General features: G+C 44.8%; 1 protein-coding gene across 2 annotated transcripts in view; it reads left to right on the top strand.

Annotated features, from left to right (window-relative positions):
- Positions 1-26,930, top strand: part of Lars2 (leucyl-tRNA synthetase 2, mitochondrial) — a 94,343-nt gene that overhangs the window by 9,446 nt on the left and 57,967 nt on the right. For both annotated transcript variants that reach the window (XM_048423324.3, XM_085689105.2), the window contains exons 3-5: positions 2,096-2,224; positions 15,946-16,037; positions 18,256-18,316. In XM_048423324.3, coding sequence (XP_048279281.3) covers positions 2,096-2,224; positions 15,946-16,037; positions 18,256-18,316 — 282 coding nt within the window. The remainder of the gene's footprint in view (positions 1-2,095; positions 2,225-15,945; positions 16,038-18,255; positions 18,317-26,930) is intronic.

Here is a 26,930-nt window from a genome sequence, read left to right as displayed (position 1 = left end):
CAAACAAACAAAACACCTACTTTGCTGCTTCCCTGATTCAAGTTGTGTGTTAGTTATTTTTGTTGCTGTGGTCAGATATCAGGCAGAAACAACATAAGGAAGGGTCCATATTGGCTCACAGTTTTGGAGCATACAGTCTGGGTGGGAGGCAGCTGCTCACATGTTATCTATAGTAAGCCAGCTATACTATTCACTGCTGCTCGTCTTCCTGTCTCTTTTTCAGTTCATAGACCTGAGCCCATGGAACGGTACTAATCACATTTACCCTGGGTCCTCAGTTAACCTGTGTTGACTGACATGCCCGGACTTTGCTAGAACCTGTCAGGTTAATCGTTGTTTGTTTGTTTTGTTTTTGGAGACAGGTGTTCTCAGTGTAGCCCAGATGTCCTGGAACTCACTCTGTAGACCAGACTGGCCTCGAACTTACAGAGATTTTCTTGTCTTTGCCCTCCCCCCAGTGCTGGGATTAAAGGCCACCCCTGCTCAGCAACAATTGGTATCAACAGTTACAAGTTGGCCATGTCCGTCATCAGTCGTGCAAATACTAGCCAACAGTGTCTAAACATCACCTTCATACACAGGAAGGGCTGTGAATTTCTGTCTGTGTTTATATTCACTGCTTTGAGAGAAGTGAAGTCTTGATGCTTCCTAAAGCTCAAGGAAGAAGCAGACACCAAAAAGAGAGAGCCAGAAGGCCGAAATTAACAATAGTGTGACGGTAGATGGCCCATCCTCAGTGACCACCAGCAGCAGTTACCTATCTCTTTTCGAGATGCCCCATGGCAGGATTTGAGGCTTGGGTACCTGGACAGGATTTATAAAGTCTGCTGGGGGGACGGCTTTGTCTTTGTTAGAAGGTGCTTCCCCAAAGGCCAGCGAGCATTAACTTAAGAATTGTTTACTGCTGTCCTGATAGGTGGCAGGGTGGTGAGTATAGAGATGACACAAAATCCTTGCGGTTATGCATGAACTGCAGCGATGCAGCTCTCACCTCGTATGTATGATCTCCCAGTTCTATGCCCAGCACTGCAGAATTTTCCACAAGCAGCAAAAGTACCAGGTCTCCCAAAAGTAACCAGCTCCGTGACTAGACCCAGGACCTTGTTTTCTGACGTACACAAACTTTTGACAGCATTTGCCGTCCTACCATTGGAAGATTGAGGGTACCCAACGCTAGTGACGTCATTACCTGTCCTGTCTTCATTCTCGGCAGATGTGTAGATTTCCTGTGTTTTTCATGCTGCTGCTGCTGGAAGCTGGAGAATCATATGACCCTGATCTGTGTTTGCCTATTTATCACCTCTGGGAAACAACCAGTGGTGTTCCTTTCATGGTTGATTCCATCATGGTTTTCCACTTTAGCCTTTTTTGTTGAAAGAGAAACTCAGAGCGCACAGGAGAGACTTCAGGACCCATCTAATACCTGGTGGCCTTGTTGTCAACAGAGGACAGATGCAGACAACAGAGGTGGATGCAGTCAAGGGGAGCTGGGGAGGAAACTCTGGTTATGGAGATCTCTTTGTATTCAACCTCTTCTACTTAAATAATGTGGATCTGTGTTAGCAGCTCATTTGGAAAAATAGTCCAAAAATAGTCATTTGGAAAACTTAGCTAGGACCTGCTTTAGGAGAGTTGCTTTGGAAGAGGGTGAAGAATTGAAGATATCAAGACTAATTAGTTAGCACTTACACATTGTTTTGGATTATTGTGGACATTCTTTAACTTAAACCAGGACCTTTGGATTTTGGAGGTTTTAACATTTTTGCCAATTTACATAATAAGAACAGGGTTTTTTTTTTTTTTTTCTTTTTTTCCTTTGGTTTTTTGTTTCTCTGTGTGTAGCCCTGGCTGTCCTGGAACTCGTTCTGTAGACCAGGCTGGCCTTGAACTCACACAGCTCTGACTGCCTCTGACTCCCAAGTGCTGAGATTAAAGGTGTGTGCCACCACTGCCTGGCAGGTTTTTCTTTTCTCTAAGGAAGTTTTCTAAATGTTAAATTATTACCTTGAGTAAAGTGCCAAAATATTAGTGTATGCAGAGCCCCCAGAAAATCTGTAACAAACACTCTGTGTCATCTTTTGTCACTCTTTTCTAGAAAGCAAAGCCCAAATTCTACGTGCTCTCCATGTTCCCATACCCTTCTGGCAAGCTGCACATGGGCCATGTACGAGTCTACACCCTCAGTGACACCATTGCACGGTTCCAGAAAATGAGAGGCATGCAGGTAAGGACAAGTGCCTGCCCGGCTTCAGACAGGAGTGTGGTTCTACGTGTTTAGGCTAATGCAGAGAGTCAACCTCATTCTTCTCTAATGAAGTGTGAACACAAATGGCTCAGCTTCCATATGTGCAGAGAAGCCTTGTAATAAAGCAGCTGGGTAAACTGGGAGCCGGTGGGCGTTATGCTGGGGGTGAGCTCTGGGTAGGCCTGGGGGAGGCTAGGAAGGTGTGGGTCGCTCCCCCATAAGCAGTCACCATACAGGCCGGTGAAGCCAGTGGTACAGAGGTGGGTAAGTGCTGCCTTTGGGTCAGCTTTGCACCTCTAGCAAATACCTGAGATGGTTAGCAAGAAAAAAAGGAGGCTTGTTATGGCTCCTGGTCTTAAAGATACAGTGCGTGATTAGAGGGAGCAGTGCACTGAGGCTCTGCTGAGGATACTGCATAGCCATGGTGAGGAGCTCACCAGAGCACAGCTGCTAACCATGGCTAGGAAGCAGTGGAGGAGGGTTGGGCTCCCAGGATTTTCTTCAAGGGCATAATCTCCAGTGATCCAAAGACCTCACATTGAACCCTGCCTCTTTTGGTGAGTGCTACAGGGAACAAACCCAGAGCTTCACACACACCAGGCAGATGTTCTATCACTGAGCCATATCCTTAACTCCTCTTTCTAATTTTATTTTGAGACAGAGTTTGACTAAGTTGCTCAGCTTGGCCTTGAACTTAGGATCCTTCTGCCTCAGCTTCTGAAGTAGCTGGGAGGCTTGTGTCACCAGGCCCAGCTAGTCCCTACCTCTTAAAGATGCTACTGTTGTTCAGTAGGCCCTGAGGACAAGGCCTTTAACACATTGGCCTTGGGTAAAACTGTGTGGTGATAAACCTTTGTCATCCCTGCACTTGAAAGGTTGAGGAGGTAAATCAGGAGTTCAAGGCCAGCCTTGACTACATTGTGGTTTTAGACATCACAAGAGTTTTTTTGTTTGTTTGTTTGTCTGTTTGATTTTCTTCCCTTGTTATTGGATGTTTTCTATATTCTCTGATGAAAACATATTTATTTTATAGCGGGAAAAATAAAATTTTAGAAGAAAAAAAGTACTGGGGGAATGATAACTGTGAGAAATGGAGAAGAGTCCCTAAACATCTTATTTTGTCACATTTATGTATTGGTAGGGGGCACATGCCTGCCCCAGTCCATTTTCTTCCACTATGTAGATACTAGGGATCAAGTTCAGCGATGGTGGCAAGAATCTTTATTTTGCTGAGCCAAGTCACTGGCCCAAAGAGGAACCACCTTATAATGGTCTTGAAAGACAAATGGAACTTAAAAGAAAAAAGAGGATATGCCTTTTTTTTGGTTGATGTTGATTAGTTCCAGTATAGTTAGCTTCTTCTATTTAAAGATGTATTATTTTTTTGAAATTATGTGTATGCTGGTGTATGCATATGAGTGTTGACGGAGGTTTCTGTCCCACCCAGTCCCACAGTTGTTCAGTCCCAAAGAAACATGCAGAGGTCTACATTAATTATAAACTGGCTGGTCTATTAGCTCAGGCTTCTTATTAACTCTTATAACTTATATTAGCCCATAATTCTTGTCTGTGTTAGCAGCAGGCTTGGTACCTTGTATCAGCGAGGCATTCTCATCTTGCTTTCTCTGCCTCTGGATGATGCCTGCAGATTCAGCTTTTCCACTTCCCAGAATTCTCCTGTTCTATTCCCCACCTCTACTTCCTGCCTGGGTCACCCTGCCTCTACTTCCTGCCTGGCTACTGGCCAGTCAGCGTTTTATTAAAACAATACAAGACCATTGTCTCGCAGCATATGAGTACAGGTGATTAAAGCAGTCAGAGGCATCAGATTCTCCCGGATCTGGAGTTACAGATGTGGATGCTGAGAACTGAACTCAGACCCTCTGCAAGACTAGCAAGCGCTCTCAATTACTAACTGCTAGTGATTAGCTTCAGTTAATGTGACATAATCTAGAATCACTGGGAAGGGAATCTCAACGAATGATTGACTAGATCAGGTTGGCCTGTGGATGTGTCTGTGGGGGACTGTCTTAGTTATATGAATTGAGGTGGAGGACCTGCCCACTGCTGTTGGCAGGCGATCCTGGACTGTGCAAGGGTAGGAAAAGAGAGATGATAAATAAAACAAGCTTTAGTTGATCCAGCACAAACAAATATCACCACAGTCCTGGTTTAGGGAAGATATCTTTCTTAGACTCTGTTTTATAGTATTTCTTAAAAAGAGGCAGGGCAGAGGTTAGAAAGATGGCTCAGTACTTCAGAGCACCGACTGTTCTTGCCGAGGATCTGAGTTCAGTTCTCAGAACTTGTGCCGCTCGCTGTAACTCCAGTTCTAGGATATCTGATACTTCTGGCCTCCGCTGGTTATTGCACCAAATGGTGTACATATATACTTACACATATACATACATATAAATAAAAATAAAATTTTGAATCTTAAAAAGAAAAGAAAAAAAGCCAATAGAATTAATTGGTTCTTTGCCTAAAGTACAATGTTTTTTTAAATCCCCATTTCATCCCTAGCCCAGAACCTCGCACATGCTAGGAATGCATACTCTCGCTGTGCTCTACCTCTGGATGCCCTTAAAGTGTAATTCCATAACTAACCTTCGACTACATTTGTCCTTTTAAAAATTAATCCAGTGCATGCAGACTGCAGGCATGCTCCTAAGATGGAACATTTAATCAAAAGCATATTATTAGTGACAGAATGCCGAGAAGCCTGCCGGCAGATAGGTAAGTGAAGGGATGTATGGGGGAAGCTAGCTGTCTTGGGTAGGATGTGACATTAGCAAAGATGCACATGAGGAACGAGGAATCAGGACCCTTTAGGCAGCTCATGGCCAAAGAAGGCGGGGGGACTGTCAACCACCATAGCTGAAGTCCAAAGTCAGAGCAGACAGCATTGATTTGGGGCACCCTGCATAGTCACAGCATCTCTGACTCCTATCTCCCTCATTTGAACTAAAGGAAGGGCTTTGACTCTATTGCAGCAGCAGAATGCTCACCTAGCTCATAGGTGAGAACCTAGGTCTTGGGTTTGGTATCCAGGGAAGAGAGAAGGAGGGAGAGAGAAATGAAGAGAGAGAGACAGGGAAGGAGGGAGGGAGAGAGACACTGAGACTGATTTCTCCTCCAGTTTCTATGAGGTCAGGTTAGGTGGTGCAATATGCCACGTGTCTGGTGCATAATACATTCCTTAAGAAGTGATAGCTGTAATTATGATTTATACTGATTGATTTGCTCTGAGCCACTCAGAAAAGTGATTCAACTCCATTTAATCAAGGAGTCCCTACAGTCTTCTGCTGGGAGCAGGCTACAGGGGCTGCTCCAGTGAAGCTGCTGTTGCCTTCACACAGCAATCACAAAACAGAAAGTGATTCCTTCTGTTTGCCCACTGCTGAGTCTGGGCCTTGGGTTTGAAATTGTTACTTGTTATTACAGTAAATGTCAGTGTATTAGTCAGGGTTCTTCAGAGGAACAGCACAGAACTGATTGAGTAAATTTATGCATATGTATATATGTACTCATACACACACACTCATTGCACCGTGAGCTAGTCACCTTCCCCATGCCTGTGTGAAAGGCACTGTGATGTGGCTCAGGGTTGTTACAGCCCAGGGTGTGAGAACTCAGGTGCATCACCCTTACAAAACCGTGATTCCCTTGATTGGGAAGCTATTACTTAGGCCAGATTTCAAGTCTTGATATTTTTTCCTGTACCAGATCACAGGACAGTCTTCTTGTATCTATGCCAGTGATCAGCTAGCCTGTATGACTCTGATTGTAATCCTAATCCAGAACCCTTAAACTGTAACCTGCATACTACCTATAAATAAGTTTAAGTCCAAAGTTCTTCTGCATTTCAGCTTTCTTTTTATAATAATCTAAACATGTTTTCCTTTGTTTTATTTTATATGTATGGGTATTTTTCCTGCATGTATGTCTGTGTACCTAGTGCTTGCCTGGTGCCCAGGGATGCCAGAAGAGGGTGACAGATCCTCTGGGACTAAATTTATGGATGGTTATTTGCCCCCAGGTGGGTGCTAGTAGCCAAACCTAGGTTCTCTGGAAGACTGGCTGTGCACTTAACCACTGAGTCATTTCTCCAGCCCCTTTATAATGATCTTCTTTTCTGACCTGCTAGCCTAAGCCTCCTGCATTCACAGTCCTTAATGATATATAGGGTTTTTTTTTTATAGTGAATATCTTTGTTCTCATCTTTGTGTTTTTTCACCCAAGTGTCTCCTTCTTAGAGTACTTCTCATCCTCCCCTATAGTAAGTCCTTATTGTTCTTCAAGGTCCACTTCATTTCCCTTGCACCGTAGACTGTCCTTCAATTCTGTAGCTCACGTTTATCAACACATGGGTAGAACCATAGACCACCCTGACTAAGCTCACTGTTTCTCTGTGTTGCTGCCCAATACTATTTTAACTTCTTGGGGACAAAGAGGGACCCTGTAACTCCCTTTGTTAGTAGCATTTCAACTGCAGGACTCAGGCATGCGTGCTCTGTAAACTCTTTGTAATGGCAGTCTTTTCTTGAGTCTGCTAGGGGTGGAGATAGGACTGTGAGTGTCAACATTTTGAGAAAGCAGTCTAGGTATCTGGACCAAGTTTTGCTCATGATGGATGGTGGCATCTCTGCTGAGCCAAACGGATATGGCTGTCTAGGTTTGAGACCGCATCACACTGACGTGAGAAGAGGACTTAAGCAGCCGACCTTTGCCACAGACATGTGTAGACTGAATCAGTGCTGTGCCAGTGTGTGAGCACTAGGTGGTGTGCTGGGCAAATCAGAGCACTGATGAGCAAGAAAACCCTTTACATATGTAGTGATGAGCAAGAAAACCCTTCACACATGTAGTGCACCAGTGTGTGCTACACACTCCAGAAATTCCAGAACTTAAGAGGGTGAGGCAGGAGGGTCAGGAAAGCAAAGCCAGCCTGGACTGTGTGAGGCAGTCTCAGAAGACCAACAAACAAAAAAGTGTAATGCAATTTTGAGTATAACCCAATTTTAGTGGCCACAATAAAGCATTCCCAAGACTTGCATGTTTACTCAAGGGCCATTTAAAGCCAGAATTAAATTCTTCTTTTTCTGCAGCCAGAAAAGACTGTGCTGCCAGTTGGTTGGTTGCTCCTTAAACTCCAAGGATGCCTGATGACATACTTAAAGCTTAGCTCCATATGGTGCTTTTGTTGTGTTTTCATATACTATATGCACAGATGGTTGGAAAATAAATTTTCTGCCTCCCACCTCAGCTGGTGTCCCCAGCACCTTCTGGTCCGGGAGCAGGGTGATGGAAGCATCAGAGTACTCATTTCCCTTGCCGTGCTAGGCAGAAAACCCACAGCCTTGTCCAAGTGTAGGAAGAAGGTGGGGCTCAGTGTCTAACAGCTGTATAATTGCTGTATGCTCACCCACAAAGGCCAGGTGCCAGGGAAATTGTCAGCAAGCAAGTGGTTTCTTCAGTTGTCAGTTTTCAGGTAGTTGATGAATGTCTGTGATGTGGCCAGATTGCATGGTGTGGCATTTAGTTCCAGACTTTCGAATCTCTGTGGCATCAGGAGGTAGGCAGTGGATTTCCAGACTTATGCTCTTAGGTGTGGTTTGAAGAAGAGAAGGCATGCGGGCCTTGCGCCTTGATCGGAAAGTGCCCGACTTGGCTGCCATTCAGGTTCTTCTGCGTTTGCACAAGAGGTATCCCCTTTGGGTATAGATGCTACCACTGTTTTTCTTATTCTGAAGTAACTTGAATTTTAAATCCAATCTGTAATAATGGTTGCTTATTACAGTGGCTAAATGAAATTAAACACTGCATTTTTCATTTCTTGGAAATAGAGTTCTGACTCCACTCCAGAGAAACCAAGACACTGAAAATAGCATTTCTTTGTGAATCAGTAACCATGGTGCCTGCATCTGAAGCTGAATTGGTTTCAAATATAAAGCCTTGTTTTATGAGGGAGGGAGAGAAGCTGGCCATTGCTACTGACTGGCTCACCCTGTTCTGGAGGCATGCTCCTGTCTGTCATGGAAAGGCAGGGGACCAGATGCCTCAGTCTCCTTCCTGTACATCTCTAACCCCCTCTTTGCTCAGCTCACTCTTGATTCCTGCATGAGAAGGACAGATGACCTCTTATTCCCCATCCTCTTAAAGCATTTTAAAATTGTACGTAAAATTCCACTTTGCCTCTTTTGTAAAAGAAATACAACATAGGTAAGGCTGTAACCTTGACTCCCTCAGCCTCATGTCCCTTTTGCTGAGTCAACTTGCCTCCGGCCCACCTGCCAACCCTGCAGCATCCAGATCCTCAGATCTGGAGGACTGTACATGAGATACCAGCCCAGACCCAGCTCCCAGTCCTCACTGTTTCCAGCTCTGGTCTGACTTGCAGAGCTCTGACATGCATACAACTGTATCCTGGGCTGGCAACTTCTGGTCTGTCATGATGCTAGCCAGCCTGACTCCTACTCGGGACCTCACATGGAGTTTTGACCCTCCTTTGAGAACTCACAGGGGGGTGGCCCATCTTCCATGATAGTAGCTAGCTTTTACTCTTCTTTGAGACTTCCAGAGATGTGTTCCTACACAGTTCCATCCCTGCTTGATTGTATAAGGATGTGTTTCTCAAGCTGTGGGATATCCTGCCTTACTAGTCTTTTTTTTTTTTTTTTTTTTTTTTTAGCTTTGTGATCCAATGATTTTAATTAGGGTTACTTACCAGTAGTTATTACCACTGAAGAAACCAGTATCTATTTCTGTCTCTGCCATCCATCCTTTGCAAACACTGGCTGCTGTGGGGAGGGATGGGCATTATGAGTCTCCCCTCTTACTGTGGCTGTATTTGAGGCATAGGACATCAAGGTGGAATTGGAGATCTGGTAAATGGAGAAACCAGGGAATCTCCTCCCTGGCTCTTGCCTCTGTCACTGTCCAGCCCCTTGTGGCTTCATCTGGTAAGGTGAGCACATTTACACGCCTACTCTCACAGCAGCCTTAGGCTCTCCCACTGCTACCTCTGTCTCAGGTTTTAGGTAGCCATGGTGTTTCTGTCAGGTCTGAGCTAGTGATGCTGTCCTGCCTTTCTGAATTTTGGAGTGGCTGCACTGTCTTTGTGGCTTCTTATCCAACTTACATACTGAGAGTATTTGTTGTAAGAACTAGATATATAGTTTTTCAAATTTTAAAATGTACTGAATTCTTCTTCTCCTGCTCTTCCTCCTCCTCCCAACTCCTTTCTTCTTTCCTCTTCTTTTTTTCCTTCCAAGACAGGGTTTCTTTGTATAGCCCTTGTTGTCCTGTAACTCACTCTCTAGACTATTGTGTGGCCTCAGACTCAGAGATCTGCCTGCCTCTGCCTCCTGAGTGCTGGGATTAAAGGCGTGCGCCACTACCGCCTGACTGAAGTGTACTGATTTCTAATTTAAGTAACTGGGACTTCTTGATTCAGCCTCTGAATATTTTTACATTCATTATCTTAAAATTATCACTTTTGTCTTCTGCCACCTTCCTTGATGTCACATTCCCACTGTTTTGAAATTGACATGATGGATATTTAAAAGTATATCTTAAGTAGGTTTAATAAAAATAGATCAAATATCTGGAAAAATGAATCTATAGGAAGCATTCACACCTAAGAAGAGGTTAACTTAGGACATCAAGAATGTTCACGGTCTGCCAGAGATTGCTTTATTTCAAGAAGAGGCCAAGTTGTCCTCGAGCTCTCAGGACTTCTTTAGCTTTCCAAGTAGCTGGGTTATAGGGTTACCATGCCTAGCTAACCTTGCACTCACGGTCCTCCTGCCTGAGCTCCCTGAATGCTGGAATACAAGTGCATGCCTTCTACTAGGAAAGACACAGGCTGCTGCCAGAGGGACAGACACTTTGGTATTGTAATGGTTCTTAGGTCCTTACCCCCTATTTCTCCCACATTAGGAGTGAGACATCTAAGGGGGGTGGGCTTTGCATGTGACCCCCAGGCCTTATGAACAGGGACCCTTCCTGCTTTAAAGAATTCAGCTTGCAGGGACCTTTAGTCCCGATCTGGTGGATGGTAGGAGAAATACTCTTAACCTGAGTTATGGGGAAGACTTCCCAGAGTGGGTTAGGCATTTGTTTTGTTAATTTTTGTGAAGAATTTGAAATATTAAGGAAGTTTAATATTTTCTAACTTTATATTCATAGACAGCTTGGATAACATGTGATCTAAGAATATCTTCTCATGTTAATTCTATCTGAAAATGAAAATAGAAAGGCATAAGTTTGTTATATAAATGTAGGTTCTATATGTGTTTTGTGTGTGAGTGAGAGAGAGATGTGTGGCAGTATCTCTCTGTATTGACTTTATCTAAAAATCCAGATAGCACCTAACAGAATGTTAATGGGCAGAAACATTGGACCAGTGCCACTGGTGGTTCTGACAAAGACTCCCAAGTGATGATTAAGTTCCCTTTTCTGCAGAACAGTTACACAACAGCTTCCCTGTTCTTCCCAGGAAGCAACCTAGGAGAATTCAGCGCAGCACAAACAGAACTCAAGTGCAGGCCTGGAAGTATGGAACTCCTGAATAACCCAGAACCAAGTTTTTAGTTCCTGAAAAAGAAAAGGAAAGGAAAAAAAAAAGCAAACACAGGAAGACTGACTGTCTTCTGTGCATAAAGCGGTCTTCCAGAGCAGCCTGTGTGCCAAGGATGCTTGTTTAATGAGGCTTACTGGCTCCTGGTAACTGAAACCTGACTTAGACCAACTTTAGCAAAAAGGGAGGTTTTGTTTTAACATTTGCTGGAAATCTTGCAGAAGCCTTGGCACTCTGGATACCAGGACCAGGTCATCTGGGTCTGGACCTGCTTCAGCTCTCATTCTGCCTTCTCAGATGTCACCCTGAGGTTGTTCCACCACTAGGACTCCTTGTGAGAAGAATTCCTACCTCTGCAGTAGCCAGTCTAGTTTCAGAAAAACCCAGGGAAGGGTTTTCCAAACCCATGTGTCCTTCTCTATTAGGGAAGGGTTTTGAAATTGGCCATCCACACCAGGGCTGTGTGAAGCTTAAAGAAGAAGCAATTTCTGAGATGGAGAGATGCTTTTTAGGGAGGATGGAACACCCCATATTTCATGGAAGGAAAGAGACCTCATGTCCCAACTGGGTTGGGATATGCCTAGTGGGTTCCCAAAGCTGAACAGAATAGATTTACTCAGCAAATGTTAGAATTTTGTTTTTAGAAATTTGTACAATTCATGCCAAGGCAAGGAGTTAGCTCATAGTAGACACTAAGGGAAAAGGGACCATGGTGAAAACAGTACCTCTCCCATATATACTACCATGGGAGTGGGTATTAAGGCAAAATGGAATATAGGTTAAAAAGATGAAGCCAGGAGCACCAAAGATACTTGTATCTGGATATAAGATATCCAAGTGAACCGTAAAAGTAACAAATAGGCTCCAAGAAAGAAGGCCAGTGATAACATTAACTGGGTAGCTTCCAAAAGACCTTTCACCTCTGGGAGATACATGTTAGGTACTGTTGCTTATTACATACTCTTGCTTTTAATGCAGCTAATTATAATAGTCTAAGATGTAGTAAGGATGGCTTATAACATGCCAGCCCAATTTCAGGAAGGAGATCCCAGACTGTATTGTAGACAAGGCAATATAAGAACACTGCAGCTGCTTCTTGGTAGCTGTGAGAATGAAGAGTGCTCCATGTGATTAACAGCACTTGGGACACCCTAAATGTCAGAGATAGCAACCACAGCAGTGACTGACTAATGACCAGTAGATAATCAAGATGAAAACCAACAAAGCCAGGGCACTCAGTTTAATTAACAGTTAGCAAGACACCTGCAAATGGGAAGGAAGTGACCCTAGCCAAATAATGGACACTTGCATATAGTCATGACTATAGTGGTATATTATTTATGTTTTAATAAATAAAACTTGCCTGAAGGTCAGTGCAAAGCAGCCACACTAGTCAGCCATACAATACAGGCTGGGCAGTGTTGCACATTCCTTTAATCCCAGCAGCCACACTAGTTAGCCATAGAGGCTGGGCGGTGGTGGTGCGTGCCTTTAATCCCAGGCGGATCTCTGTGAGTTCGAGGCCAGCCTGGTCTACAAGAGCTAGTTCCAGGACAGGCTCCAAAGCTACAAAGAAACCCTGTCTCGAAAAGCAAAACAAACAAACAAACAAAACTCAAAACTTGGACAAAGGAATTGGTTCTCCTGTCTTGGAAACTCCATCCTCTCTCAAGAGTTTCTTCTCACTTTTTTCTTAGGTTCTTCATTTTTCTATGATAATTCTTAATAAAGCCTGCTTCCATCTTATACACTCCCATGAGAATCTGTGTCATTGAGCGCCACCATCCCAGGTTGACTTTCTTACAAACTTAAATCATCCATCATCTAAAAAAACCAAAAAACAAAAAAAACAGGTTACACTTTAATGATTGCCTTGAGATTTGGAGGTGGCTTTGAACTTTTTTCCTGTTCTTATTTGTGTGTGTGTGTGTGTGTTTATTAACTATACATTTTCTCCACTCTTTTCCCTTCCTCCCCTTTCCCCTCTACTCTTTCTCTGCCCCCCCCATGTTCCCACTTTACTCAGGAGATCTTGTCCTTTTCTTCTTCCTAGGTGGATCTGTGTATGTCTCTCTTAGGGTCCTCTTTGTTGTCTAGGTTCTCTTGGGTTGTGGACTGTAGGCTGGTTATCTTTTGCCTTATGTCTAATATCCATTTATTAGTGAGTAATTCTATATTTGTCTTTTTGTGACTGGGTTACCTCACTCAGTATGTTTTTTTTTTCTAGTTCCATCCATTTGCTTGCAAATATCAAGATGTCATTTTTTTTTTTACTGCTGAGTAGTATTCTATTGTGTAAATGGACCACGTTTTCCTTATTTACTCTTCAGCTGAAGGGCAGCTAGGTTGTTTCCAGGTTCTGGCTATTTGGATAATTGAGCACATGTCCTTGTGGTATGATTGAGCATTCTTTGGGTATATGCCCAAAAGTGGTATTGCTGGGTCTTAAGGGAGATTCATTCCCAATTTTCTGAGAAACGACATACTAATTTCTAAAGTGGCTGTGTAAGCTTGCACTCCCACTGGCAGTGGAGGAGGGCTCCCCTTACTCCAATCCTCGCCTGCTGTCATCAGTGGTTTTGATCGTGGCCGTTCTAATGTGTGGATAGTATCTCTAGCATCTTAAGTCCTAGGTCATGCACAACTAGCCTGTGAGTTTCCCATCACACTCAGAAACGCTGCATCAGGACTTTTGAATTTTGTTCAGATGCCTATGATATAATGTTAAATGAAAAGGTCAGGTCATGAAATATTATCTATAACAGGTTCTATTCCCATAGAAACTACATGTTCCTGTATGTGTTTGGATGAGCATTTTGCCTGTGTCTTTGTACCCTGTGCATGCAGTACCCACAGAGGCCAGAAGAGAGCATTGGATGCCCTGGCATTGTAGCAGTTGTGAACTGCTTTGTAATTCATGCTGGGAATCAAATCTGGGTCCTTTGGAAGAGCAACCGGTACTCTTAACCACTGAACCATCTTTCCAGCTCCAACTGTATTATGTTTTTAATTTGAAAAACATCAGTGAAGAAATAAAGAAAAAGAATCTGTTTCTAGTTGACTCCAGAAGAACTATGGATATGAAACTGTGCACAAGGGTACACAAATAAGCACTAGAGAAGCCAGGAAAGTTAAACTCATAGGCATCCTTCAAAGGAAGGAGATGTTTGCCTGTCTTCTTGGAATGCTGGGAATAGATGTAGTTTACAACCTGGAGATCCTTTGCCAGCCTCTGTCCAGAGTTCATGCTTTACTTATCCCGGGCCCTTAGGCCATGAAACCCACCCTTGTGAGTGATGTCACTTCTACTTTACAACAGCCTGAGTGACTTCTATGTTATCCTAGAGTCAGGCTGATCCTGACCCCCACAGGCATTATATTTACCTCGTTCCTTTTCCTTAGATCCTAAATCTTGGATTCTATGTATGAGTCAACAGCACCTATCTCCTTTGTGAAAGAAGCTTAAACATGTTCTAATGTTGTATTCAGGGGACTGAGTTATTTGTTATCAAAAAACCTTTTTTTTTTTTCTTCAGTATTTTGCTATGCTTAAGTACAGCTAAATAAACAGCTGGTGTCAGACTCTCAAGGCTTAGCCGAGCATCAGTTACCTGGATTATTTCTCTGCTGGCTGCAAAGCCTGCAGGGACCCTGTTGTGGAATGTTTGTTTAACCAGGCAAAGATGGGTTGCATTTGTTCATGTTGCAACATTTCATGTTTGTGTGTTACCTTTGTTCATTGCATTTTTTAACTATGTAAAGATGTGTTGCTTTTGAGTTAATTAAATAAAATTAACCTGGGCTCAGAGAGGGAGCTCGGCAACCGGTTGACAGGAAGTAATAGGGAGGAGCTTAGCGTGGGTTTTTTAGTTGGGGCAGCAGGGAGGGGAAGGGAGTGCCTTCCGGGACACCAATGAAGAGAGAAAATAGCCAGTTGCTACTCTAACTCTCTTAAGCTCCCAGGTTTTCACCCTAGCCTTTGAATCTCGACTTTTATTAAAACTATGGAGATTTAGTTAGAACTACCTTTAGTGGCAGCAACAAAGCCATTGTCTAGAGGAACAGAATTCTCCAAGGCTAAAGTACAGGCACTGTAAAGAAGGTAAAACAACAGGATTCCCCCTTCCAAGGAAATGGCCTAATACCCAGTTCTTTCTTAGTCTTAATTACACTTAAATGTGATCGATGGCTGCCACATTGGAGATCACGGTTCCATAACTGGAAAATTATAGCATGGGATGGACATTTTGAAAGCCTACACGTTTTATTTTTCCAAATCGAGGTCTCTCTGGATTTTGGTGGTATTGTTAGATGTGGTCTCACCATGTAGATCAGGCTGGTCTGGAACTCATGGAGATCTGCCTGCCTCTGCTTCCAGAGTGCTGGGGTTAAAGGTGTGTGAGCAACAAGGCCGGACCTAGGTTTCTAGCCAGCTTGTTCCTAGTGCTCCCTGTCTCCACCTTCAGAAGCTGCAGTTAGAGGTGGGCTGCCAGGTCCACTGGTGTTTGTGTGAACTCTGGGGATCCACGCTCCCCTTCCCTTGCTTCCGTGGCAAGTACTTTAATCACTGTGCCATCTCATCTCCCAGCCTGTTGTGCGTTTTAATGAGCCATCTTTTACTCTGGAGTGCCTCTTCCTGAGCCAGTGTAGGCAGTATTCTAGCTTCCTCTTGGCCAAGTTTTCTTCATACGTGAATTTTGTAGGGCTTTACATGAAGCGTTCTGGGTATCACTCTTAACCCTTTACCCCCACCTCTCTGTCCAGTCATGAAGATGGTCTCAGGTTGTATGGGATGGTTGGTGGAGGTTCTGCATCTGTGCTTGGAGCTTAGTCTTTATTCTTCAGTAGACATGTTCTTTGAAGAGACTTGCTTTATTGTTTCTGAAAGTTTCTGAATCCCTGCTAACAGAGCTCTGTTAAAAATGAAAAACAGTGGTAGGTGAAGGAAGAAGGATTCATAACAAATGTTCCTCCTGAACCTCAGATACCATGTGAAGTCAGGCGGACAAGAGGAAGGTGGCAGAGGAGAAGCTGTTCCTCCCTGGGGAGGCATGACTCCTTTTTATAAACCTGATTTCATACTTCCTCGTCATTTTTTCACTTTGTTCTGCTATACCAGGTTATCAACCCCATGGGGTGGGATGCATTTGGATTGCCAGCCGAAAATGCTGCCATCGAGAGGAATTTGCACCCAGAAACCTGGACTCAAAGGTAAAAGGTTTAAGGCATACTCAAATACTTGAATATATAGAAACCTTTTTAAAACCTTTTTTAAGCCTATGCCTAAAAGAGACCAGAACAACAAACACAAAAGACACCACAGCATCGGCAGATTGCCAAGAGGTAAGTTAACAGGGTAGTTAGTTAGTTAGTTAGTTAGGTGTTAGTGTGGGGGAGGTGCATGTATCACAGTGCACAAATGGAGGTCATGGGTTAACAGGATAGTTAGTTAGTTAGTTAGTTAGTTAGTTAGGTGTTAGTGTGGGGGAGGTGCATGTATCACAGTGCACAAATGGAGGTCATGGTTAACAGGATAGTTAGTTAGTTAGTTGTTAGTGTGGGGGAGGTGCATGTATCACAGTGCACAAATGGAGGTCATGGGACAATCCATGGAAGTAAGTTCTCTTCTGTCGTGTGGGTGTGGGGATCCGCCTCAGGCTGTTAGGTTTGGAGGCAAACACCTTTACTGGTTGAGCCATTGTGCAGCTCCTGATATTTGCCTTTTAATGCTCCTAAGAAATACCAAAGAAGGTTGATGTTTGTTTATTCAGAGGTTGTTTGGATGCTTGTTATTTACAAAACTATTCTTTCTTGGAGCTTTTACCTTTATAAAGAAACCAAAGTGGAGAGAATTGCATTTGTTCAATTTCAACAGGTTTCTTGCCTTCTAGACCCAAGTTTGAACTATATCCAAACACTACATTCTGATTTTCTGTGAAAATTTAGTTTTTGTTTTCATAATTTATGAGCCGGGAACAACTTAGTGTAGCTACCCGAGGCGAGGTGTGACTTTCTCTTCTGCTCCATGGCTTAGGCTTCCCAGTCTCTCCCTGCTGGTGAAGTACTGAGTACCTTACAGCAGAATCTTCTGGGACCCTCCATCAACTCCCCCTTCACATGCAGAAGGGAAGTTCCAGGGCCTGTCTTTGGAACCTCTGCTGCCTCTTCTCCTTTTTCCTCCCCTCTCCTCCTCACCCCCTTTATCTAGGTATGGGACCCCATACAGGTGCCCAGCAAGACTTGTCTGTTGGGAATCCAGAGCAGGACATCAAGTGTCTTCCTGCCTCACTTTACTGTCCTGAAACAGGATCTCTCAGTGAGCCGGAAGCCTATTGTTTTGGCTAGTCTGGCTTGTCAGTAAGCTCTAAGACTTGCTAGGCTCTGTCTGCCCCAATGCAAGGGTTACAGCATGCAAGCCATGCTTGGCTTTTTACATGGATTGTGAGGAGTTGAATTCAAGTCCTGTGCTTGTGAACCCAGCACTCTTACCACCCCCAACAACTCTATCCCCCAAACACACACGCACACACACACACACACACACACACACACGCGCGCGCGCGCGCGCACATGCGCGCGCATCCCTTCACCCCCTTTTCTTCTTTCTACCCAAGGCTGCATGATAGGAAACTCACTGTGCTCTGTTCATCATACAGTTAATTCTAGGTGAATGGAAGTGATAACAGAGGGGAAAGGAGAAAATGACAGCTCTAATAAAGCAGATCAGACGTGGCATAAGTTGATTCCCAGCAGCAAGAACTAAATTGATTTAGTGTACTTTTCTGTTACCCAATTTTGGGACAGTTTTAGGTTCTGCTTGACAGAAGCCTGTGTTGTTTCTTTTGAATTTCCCCAATTTGTACATTAAAGTGTGTGTGTGTGTGTGTGTGTGTGTGTGTGTGTGTAAATGTAACTTTCACACACACAGTTCTGGGGATTGAATCCAATCCTTGCACATCCCAGGAAGCGCTTCTTCCACTGAGCTCCAAGCCGGTCTGGACATAAAGGTTTTTAATTTATTTGTTTATTTGTTAATTTTTTTGATCTCTAAAACTTGCTTGCTTGACTTAACTCTGTTTAAAACATAGACATATGGAGAGGGCAGGATCACACACTTTAGAGGTTGCTTGTCAGAGTGGCCAGGGGAAGGAGCTACCTCCGGGGCCAAGACCAAGGTGACATCATGTGATGAGTGTGTCCAGATCATGGTGTCTGCTTGCATTTTGATGTTTTACTGATTCTTAGGGATTGTGTGTGTGTGTGTGTGTGTGTGTGTGTGTGTGTGGTGTGTTTCTGTCAGGGCAAAGCAACAGTTGAGGCTTCCTTGAGTGAGCTAGACTTTTTAAATTTTCAAAAACACCCTTGAAATGTAATCTGTCTATGGCCCTGACCACCTCTCAAAGTAAACTTGTTTCCCTTTGTTTCACAGCAATATTAAATACATGAAGAAACAGCTTGACCGTCTCGGCCTGTGCTTCAGCTGGGACAGGGTGAGTCAGTGTTTCTTCCTGGGGGCTCTGTCCAGGAAAGACCTGATTGCATGGGACTCCACCTCCTGTTTATGCTGGGAGAAGGAGGGGGAGCCTACAGGACGCAGGAGAGACGGCTTAGCACTCCACAAATGCAGCAGAACCCTAGTGGGTATTTTGTCTGTGAAAAAGTAATTTTCTGTGGGATTAAGCTAAGAGAGTTAACTTATTTGACTTCATAATGGGCTGTGCTGTGTGTGTGTGGCAAAGGATTTGCACAAGGATTTCTGGCTCACAGAAACAGTTTAAAAGGATTATTGAATCCACATCAAAGTGATTAAATATTAACCTGCAGGTCCTTGGTGATTAACTGACCATTTATTTATATTTCATTCTGTATTCAGAATTGGTTCACACACAGCCCACATCATTAGGAATATTTTCCTAACGCGAGCTCTCCACTGACGCAAATTCCCAATCAAGCCAAATCAAAACAAGCCAAATTAAGAGATATCCAGGCTTAATGGGAGTTCTGCACTCTATGGTGGCCCCAAGGGGCCGCAAACTTGACCACCGGGAGGAAGGAAAAGAGACCACGCGTTCCTCTTTTGGGAGTTCACTTAAATATTCTTGGGAGTGGTCCTGACCTTCCTCCCAGCGAGGGATCAGGACCTGACCTGCTGGGATATGGAGTCCAGACCAATACAGATTCTCAGACCTGGAGGCTGGGATAGATGCAAGGGTCTGAGGTCTATGCTCCCAACTTAACACACAGTGATTCTGCCACATACAGTCTCTGGTCTGTATCCCTGTCACACAGTTACACACCAAAGCCAGGGGGAAATCAGAGTAATCCTCAGTTCACAGAGGACTACCTGAGGGTCATGCCAGCTGTGAAAAGGACCTTTGGAGGCCCAGGCACTGGAGGGGTAAGCTGCTGGGTAAAGCTGCTGTTTGTCCTTCAGTGAAAGGCCCCATCCACGCCTTGACCCCTCTCTACAGACTGAGTGGGGTTTACTGAAGCCACGGGATAAATGCAAATTCAAGTCCTTCCCTCCCTAGCCACCTCTTGAGTGACTGAAATGAAATGAAGACTAGAGGCCTCAGCTTGTTTTGGTTTTGGTTTTCCTTTCCTGCTCCCGATTATGTTGCCTTGAGCACCAAGTGGGGATTTGTTGGTAGAAAGTGAAATGCTGGCATCACAGAGAGCCCCTCAGGGGTGACATTTGGGGTTTCACTGAAGGCAAAGATGGGCTGTTGGCCTTTGTCATGGTAATAACATCCACCACAAATGATTAGAAGGTTGTTGGGTTGCTAGGTATGGTGACAAACTTGTAGTCCCAGAGAAGCGAAAGGTTGTTAGTATTGATTTTCATAACTTATTCTCTCTCATCCTCATTACCTCCCTCTCTCTCTCCTCCTCCCTCTTGGTGTGTGTGTGTGTATGTGTGTGCGCACGTGTGTGTGTGTGCATTGGTGAGTGGGTATGTGTGTGTATGTGTGTGTGCATGTTGGTGTGTATGTGTGTGCATGTTGGTGTGTATGTGTGTGTATGTGTGTGTGCATGTTGGTGTGTGTGTGTGTGTAACCCAGGACTTTGTGATGCTAGGCAAGCATTCCGCCACTGAACTACAACTCCTGCTCATACTTTCTAATTAGAATTAAAAGAAAAATGTGTATGGGTGTTTGACTTGTATATATGTCTGTGCACCATGCACTTGCCTATTGACTGTGGAGGCCAGAAGAGGGTATCAGGTCCCATGAAACTGGAGTCACAAATGGTTGTGAGCTGCTGTGTGGCCACAGGAAGGCAAACACAGGTCTTCTGGAAGAGCAGAAAATGCTCTTGACTGCTGATTACACTTTTTTCCAATTTCATTTTACATTCAATTCAAAGTTCTCCTCCCGACCCCTCCTCATGCTCTTCCCCCCCACCTCCCCCTCAGTCCTCTCCCCATCCACTCCTTCCAACTGGTAAGGGCTCCCTTGAGAAGTCAACAAAGCCTGGCACATTAAGTTGGAGCAGGATCAAGTCCCTCCCCACCTGTGTTAAGGCTGAGCATGGCTTCCCACCACAGGGAATGGGCTCCAATAAGCCAGCTCATGCACCAGGGATAGATCCTGGTCCTACTGCCAGGGGCCTCACAGATAGATCAAGCGTCACTAATGTCTCCCACATATGCAGGGCCTAGTTTGGTCCCATGGAGGCTCCACAACTGTTGGTGTAAAGTTCCTGAGTTTCCACAAGTTTGATTCAGCTGTCTCTGTAGATTTCTCTATCCTGATCCTGACCTCTCTTGCTCATATATTCCCTCCTTCCTCTCTTTGACTGAGCTCCCAGAGCTCGGCCTGGTGCTTGGCTATGGATCTCTGCATCTCTTCCATCAGTTACTGGATGAAGGCTCTATGATGATAGCTAGGGTACTTAGCAATCTGATGACAGGGGAAGGCCAGTTCAGGCTCCCTTTCCTCTATCCCGAGGAGTCTTAGCTGGGGCCATCCTTGTGGATTCCTGGGAGTTTCCCTAGCACCAGGTTTCTCCTAACCCCATAGTGGCTTTCTCTGTCAAGATCTCTCTTTCATTGCTCTCCCACTCCGTCCCTCTTCCCCCTCGACCGTCCCATTTCCTCATGTCCTCATCTCCTATCCCCTTCCCTTTACTGCCCCCCAGTTTACCCAGGAGATCTCATCTATCTATCCATCCCTGGGTAATCCTCTTAGGGTCCTCCTTGTAACCCAGCTTCTCTGGGGCTGTGGATTTACTTTGGTTATCCTTTGTGTTACATCTAATATCCATTTATGAGTGAGTACATACCACGTTTGACTTCCTGAGTCTGGGTTACCTCACTCAGGATGTTTTTTTTTTTTTCTAGTTCCATGCATTTGCCTGCAAATTTCATGATGTCATTGTTTTTAACATGCCGAGTAATGGTACATTTACACAAATTCAACTTTTTAAAACAGTTGTGGAAGGTTCTTACAAAGGATCAGGGTGTGGTTCCAAGCATCCACAGGGCCCCTCACAATCAGGGGATATGATCCTCTCTGAGGGCCTTCCACTTCTCTGGTGTGCTTACATACATGTATAATATAAGGTCACAGTCAGGAAGCCGACGCTGGTGTGATGCTGTTAGCTGGAGCTCGGCTCTTGCTCAGATCCCCTTCCATACCTGCAGTGTTGTGCTGATTTGTGTAACCACCAGCTGCTCCACTGTGATGGGAAAGTCTATGGCCAACCAGAACCATCTCTGCATCTCTACACAGGGTGCTCTTTAGATGCCCATTTTGATGCTTACTGGAGTTGTAGGGACAGTGGTGGTGGTGAGGTATTGTGGCTCTCTGTTTCAGAAGTTTTATTTTGGCAGGATGGTTTTGAGTTTCTGGGCCGTGATGAGGTAGAGCCTCATGCTCAAGCAGAGATGTTCCCTCGTGGTCTCTTTCTCTGCCCTGGCGACTAAACACTATCATCAGCATCTACTCCAGCATGGATCCTTTGATTTTAGTTTTGCCTGCTGTTTAGAGTGCTCGTGCTCTGCGGGGCTTTCACTGTGGCCCTTGCCCAGGGTCTTTCTCAAAAGCGCTGACTTTCTATAAGCCCAGTGCCCATCCAGTCCTGACCCGCCTTGGTCACTGTTCTTTCGATCTTGTTTACTTCTACTTTCTGGAAAAACTTGTCGTCTTTATGTAGAACTAATGTTGTTTTTAGCATTAATACTAGTTTTGTTTTTGTATTTTTAGATTTATTATTTTTTCTTACCTCGTCCATCCCCATTTTTATTCTTAAGAACAGAAATGCCTTTTAGCTAGGTGCCTTTTCTTTTCAGTATTTTGCTGTTAAGTTCATCATGGACCCATATATGTTCAGAAGGTTTGGAATGAAAACAGATATTGAATGAAAATTTATTTTTGCTTCCTACAATGTCTTTCACAGTTTAGAATGCGGCGTTCTCCTTGTTTGTTTCAGAGTCTCTGCAGGACTGAGTTTTCTGTTCCTTTCTTCCTTTTTGACTGAATGACTGGAGAGACCCATCAGCCTGAGCAGAGGAGAAGGGACAAAGTGGGGAGGCAGAGGGCCAGTTTATTTAATTGATGAGATAAAACTGCGCCTTTCACAAGCCATAGTCCCAAAGTCTCATAAAAGCCAGCAGATGGCTAAGTGACAAGTAGTCAGACATTTGAAAAATAAGATGGCTCAGCAGTGCTAGCTCGTGCCCAGGCAGAAGAGACAGAGCCCTGTAGCTGGGCCATAGGCTCGTTCTTCCTGACTCTCCCTGGGTGAGAGCTCTTGAGCTTTGTTCTCACCGTTCTTACAGAAAAAGATGAATTCTCAGGAATATGAAACATGCATTCCTAGAATTAGTGCATTTCTGGTGAGCCAGGATTACCATGAAGTGTTGTTTCAGGACAGCCCCTCCTGTGCCTGGCTCTTTCAGATGTTATTTCCAGAGCAGTGTGTGCCGTGTTGAGAAGAAACTGAAAGCTGAATGCAACCAGCTCAACATCTACTAACGGAAGAGGAAAGAGAAGCGAGGGAGAAAGAGGAGAGAAAGGAGAGGAGGTAGAGGGCTTTTATTTGTAGAGCGCTTGCTTTCTGGAACAATTGGTCAGTTTTCTAAAAGGTGTAGACTGTGTTAATCTGCTTCCCATTAGTGTAGCAAATACCCACAACGAGAAAAAAAAAATCCGTCCTGGCTCACAGCCTGGGATGATCCATGATTGACTGAGTCCCCGGAGAGGAATTAACACATCATGGCAAGGAGCATGCCAAAGAGCAGACAGAGCTGTTCACTTCATAGGCAGGAGTGGAAGGGAGAAAAGGAACAGGAAGAGACTGAGGACATAGCCCCTGAATGAAAAAAAAGAAATAATGTCTGAGTGAGGTAACCCAGAACCAGAAAGAAACATGGTATGTACTCACTCATAAGTAGATATTAGATGTGAAGCAAAGGACATCCAGGCTACAATCCACATCCCTAGAGAAGCTAGGTAACTAGGAAGATCCGAAGAGGGACACACGAATTTCCCTGGGAAGGGGAAATAGATGAGATCTCCTGCATAAGCCGAGGGCAGGGGTGGATGGGTGAGGGGTAGGGAGCTGGAGTGGAGGGGGAGATGGGAACATAAGGGATTATGGTTGGCCAAGTTGCAGGCAGGATGGAGGGGGAGAGTAATGAAAGAGATAACTTATTAGAGGGAGCCACTATGGGGTTAGGGAAAAACTAGGTACCAGGGAAACTCCCAGGAACCCACAAGGATGACCCTAACTAAGACTCCTAGCAATAGTGGAGAGGGTGCCTGAACTGGCCTTCTCTTGTAATTGGATTGGTGACCACCCTAATTGTCATCAGAGAGCCTTTGTCCGGTAACTGATGGAAGCAGATGCAGAGATCCACAGCCAAGCCCTGGGCTGAGCTTCAGAAGTCCAGTTGAAAAGAGGGAGGCGGTATTGTATGAGCAAGGGTGGGGGGTCAAGATCATGAAGGGGAAACCACAGAGACAGCTGACCTGAGCTTCTGGGAACTCACCAACTTTAGATCAAAGCCTGCACGGAACTGACCTAGGCTCTCTGCATGTGGGTGACAGATGTGTAGCTTGGTCTGTTTGCGGGGCCCCTAGCAGTGGGATCAGGACCTGTCCCTGGCACATGAACTGGCTTTTTAGAACCTAGTCCTGTGCTGGGATCTCTCACCCAGCCTTGATGCAGGGGTAGGAGCTTGGTCCTGCCTCAACTTGATATGCCATGCTTTGTTGATACCCCTGCCCTTTTCTGAACAGAAGAGTTGGTGGGGGCGGGGAGATCAGAAAGAGAGAAGGGAGGAGAAACCGTGGTTGGTTTGTAAAATAAATAAATAAATGAAATGAAATGAAATAAAAAATATTACTGCTCCTAGATATGGTGGAGGAGAAAATTTATTGTACATAGCCAGAGGCAGAGACATCTGGGAGAGTCCAGAGTGAACATGGCTATACTCAGCTGGGCCATGTGAGGAGAAGGGGGAAGGAAGAGGAATGAGAAGGAGCTGACCAAGAGAGGTGGCCAGGGCCAGGAGACAGGCAAAGAGAGTGAAGAGTTGACCAAAAGAGGAGAAGGGTCAGGAGTAGCAAAGTGGCTGGATTACAGAGAAGGGCAGCTCAGCCCCTGGGCTGGAGGAGTTTTGGGTAGGGGGCAGTTGTACCGTCTAGGAGGGCTCTGTAACAGGTAGGGACTGAGAGACGCTGTGAGAAGGAACTGGTGGCCAGGTCCACTTTGATACGTTAAATAGGCCCCTCAGCCGATGTTCAGGAGAATGGGTCATTGGTTGAAATCTGAAATTTCTTCGGTGAAAAATACATCTGCAGGGTTTGGATGAGGACAAGGGGTTGCTTTTTCTGCCTCTCAAGCCCAAAAGGATGAATTAATCCTTGAAGGAAATGAAATTGAGCTTGTTTCCAGTTTAGTGGCCTGATTTAGCAAGCCACAACAGTTAAAACCAACGATATCAGAAAGTTTTAGGATGGTTTCTTTGTGTCTGAAAAGGAACAGTGCAGCAGACTGATGAGGAAGACCTAAGTTACCCAGCTCGAGAAACAAGATCCTGAATTATAAGTGCAATTTAGGGTGTGTTTTGGGGCAATGAGAGACTCGTGTGACCTGTGGCTAAGAGATACTTAGTGCAGCTGACTGCGGGGCTTTGGAGAGGCTGCATGAGCAGGAGCCAGGGCGGCGGAGCTGCTGTACCGCACTTACTCGGTGTTTGTACTAGGTTAGCCCTTTCGCTGGCTGTGAGTTTTCCAGATTTTTTCACCATTGCCTTACAGTCTGGCCAAGGCTGGGTGTCTACTGAGACAGCACTGATATACTACATCTTGCATAAGGGTAAGCAGCTATTAACAGTGCCATCTATACCTTATGGCCTCAGTAAGACCCAATTGGCACTCAGGGCTTTGTGGCATCCCCTTTGTCAACACAAGTCTTTTTGTTTCTGTTTCTCTTGCTTTCTCATCATGGTGTAATTTCATCTGTGAAAAATTCAGGGGCTGAAGAGATGACTCAGCGGGTAAAAGTGCTTGCTGCTTAATCATGAGGGCTAGAGTTCAGATCCCAGCATGCAGACAAAAAGCCATGTGTAACCCCAGCTTAGAGTGGGGTGGAGACAGCAGGACCATTTTGGCTTGTTGGATTCCAGCCTAGCTTAAGATGAGTTCCAGATTCAGGGAGAGACCTTGCCTCAAAGGAATAGGCAGGAAGTGATAGAGGATGATAGTGTTTTCTTCTGGCTTCATATAAATGTACAGGTGTGTGTACCTGCACATACAGGTCCATACACACACACACACACACACACACACACACACACACACACACTGACAGAAGGAGGAGGGAGGGAGACAGGGAGAGGGAGGGAGCTTGCGAGCAGCTATCATGCTTTAGCATCAAGGAATAGCAGCTCACGTATTTTACATTTCCAGGGCTATGTTGATTTTCTTCATTCCTTGGCCTCACCTGTCTTGACCTTTCCTTCCCTACCCTGGATGGGGATTACAGTTTAGGAGTAGTGTCCTCTTCATCCCTCACACACAGGCCCTGCATCCTTCCTGCCTGAGTTCACTTAGATACCATGGTTACAATTACAGAATGAAAAGTCATCATTGCGTCAAGGTCCTGGCACCTTATTTACATCCGTGACTAAACATCAAATAGAAAGGGTTGAACCACTAGAAACAGCAAGTCCTACAGAGTGGCAGATATATTTTTAAATGAAAAATTTAATTTTAAAGGAATCAAAAACATCTTAAAACAAAAAGTACCTTGAGGCAGGCAAGTGCCTACAGCCAGGCTGGGGAGAAGCTTCCACTGGGAGAGCTCAGAGCCAGTTGCCTTGACAACATGTGGCAGGCACTCCAAGTATTTGACTGAGACAGTTTCCTTTTAGGTTCTTACAAGTGAAGGCTGTTCGTCTGACCAGTCTCTGGCCCTGGGTTTCTGGTGCTCTATCAGAAAAATGAGTGTTTCCTTTGGGTGTCTCCTGTAGTTGAAACTCACCTTTGAGAGGGAGGCCAAGATGGTGCCTTTGTCTTTACTGAAGTGATTTTGCTGTGTATCTTTTGGGACTGACATGTTTTGGTCGTTGTGAAGTCTTTACCATGTCTTGGCACCTCTGCATGTCCAACTGGACTGTGCTTATGAGCCTTTTATCTTCTTCTGTTTGAACCCTAGCCTAAAATAAATAGGTTCATTAGTTAAAATTAAAATAAAAAATTCACTGGGTTAGGAGCTGGGAAACGTTTCAGTCACTCAAATACCTGCTGTACACGTACAAAGCACCTGTGTTTGGATTCCCAGCGCCTATAAAAGCTGATCGAGGGCCGGGAGTATGGGACAGGAGGATCCTGGAGCTCACTGTCCAGCCAGCCTAGCCACACTGATGCGCTCCAGCTTAGTGAGAGACCTTGCCCCAAAAAGTAAAATGGAGAGCAACAAAAGATGCCCATTGTTTACATGTGAGCACACACGTGAACGTGCGCACTTACACCCCCCCACACACACACATAGTTTCTGTTGTTCTGTCAAGGCAATTTTCTGTGACCTTTTCTAAGTTTATGGTTCCATTTCTTGGTCTTTGTCTCAGGTGAAATTGCTCACGCTGTGGCGTGT

This window comes from Myodes glareolus, chromosome 4 (assembly GCF_982192425.1).
Source record: "Myodes glareolus chromosome 4, mMyoGla1.1, whole genome shotgun sequence".
Classification (NCBI taxonomy): Eukaryota; Metazoa; Chordata; class Mammalia; order Rodentia; family Cricetidae; genus Myodes; species Myodes glareolus.
The sequence above is the reverse complement of the archived record's forward strand: the minus strand, read 5'-3'. Positions and strand labels throughout refer to the sequence as shown.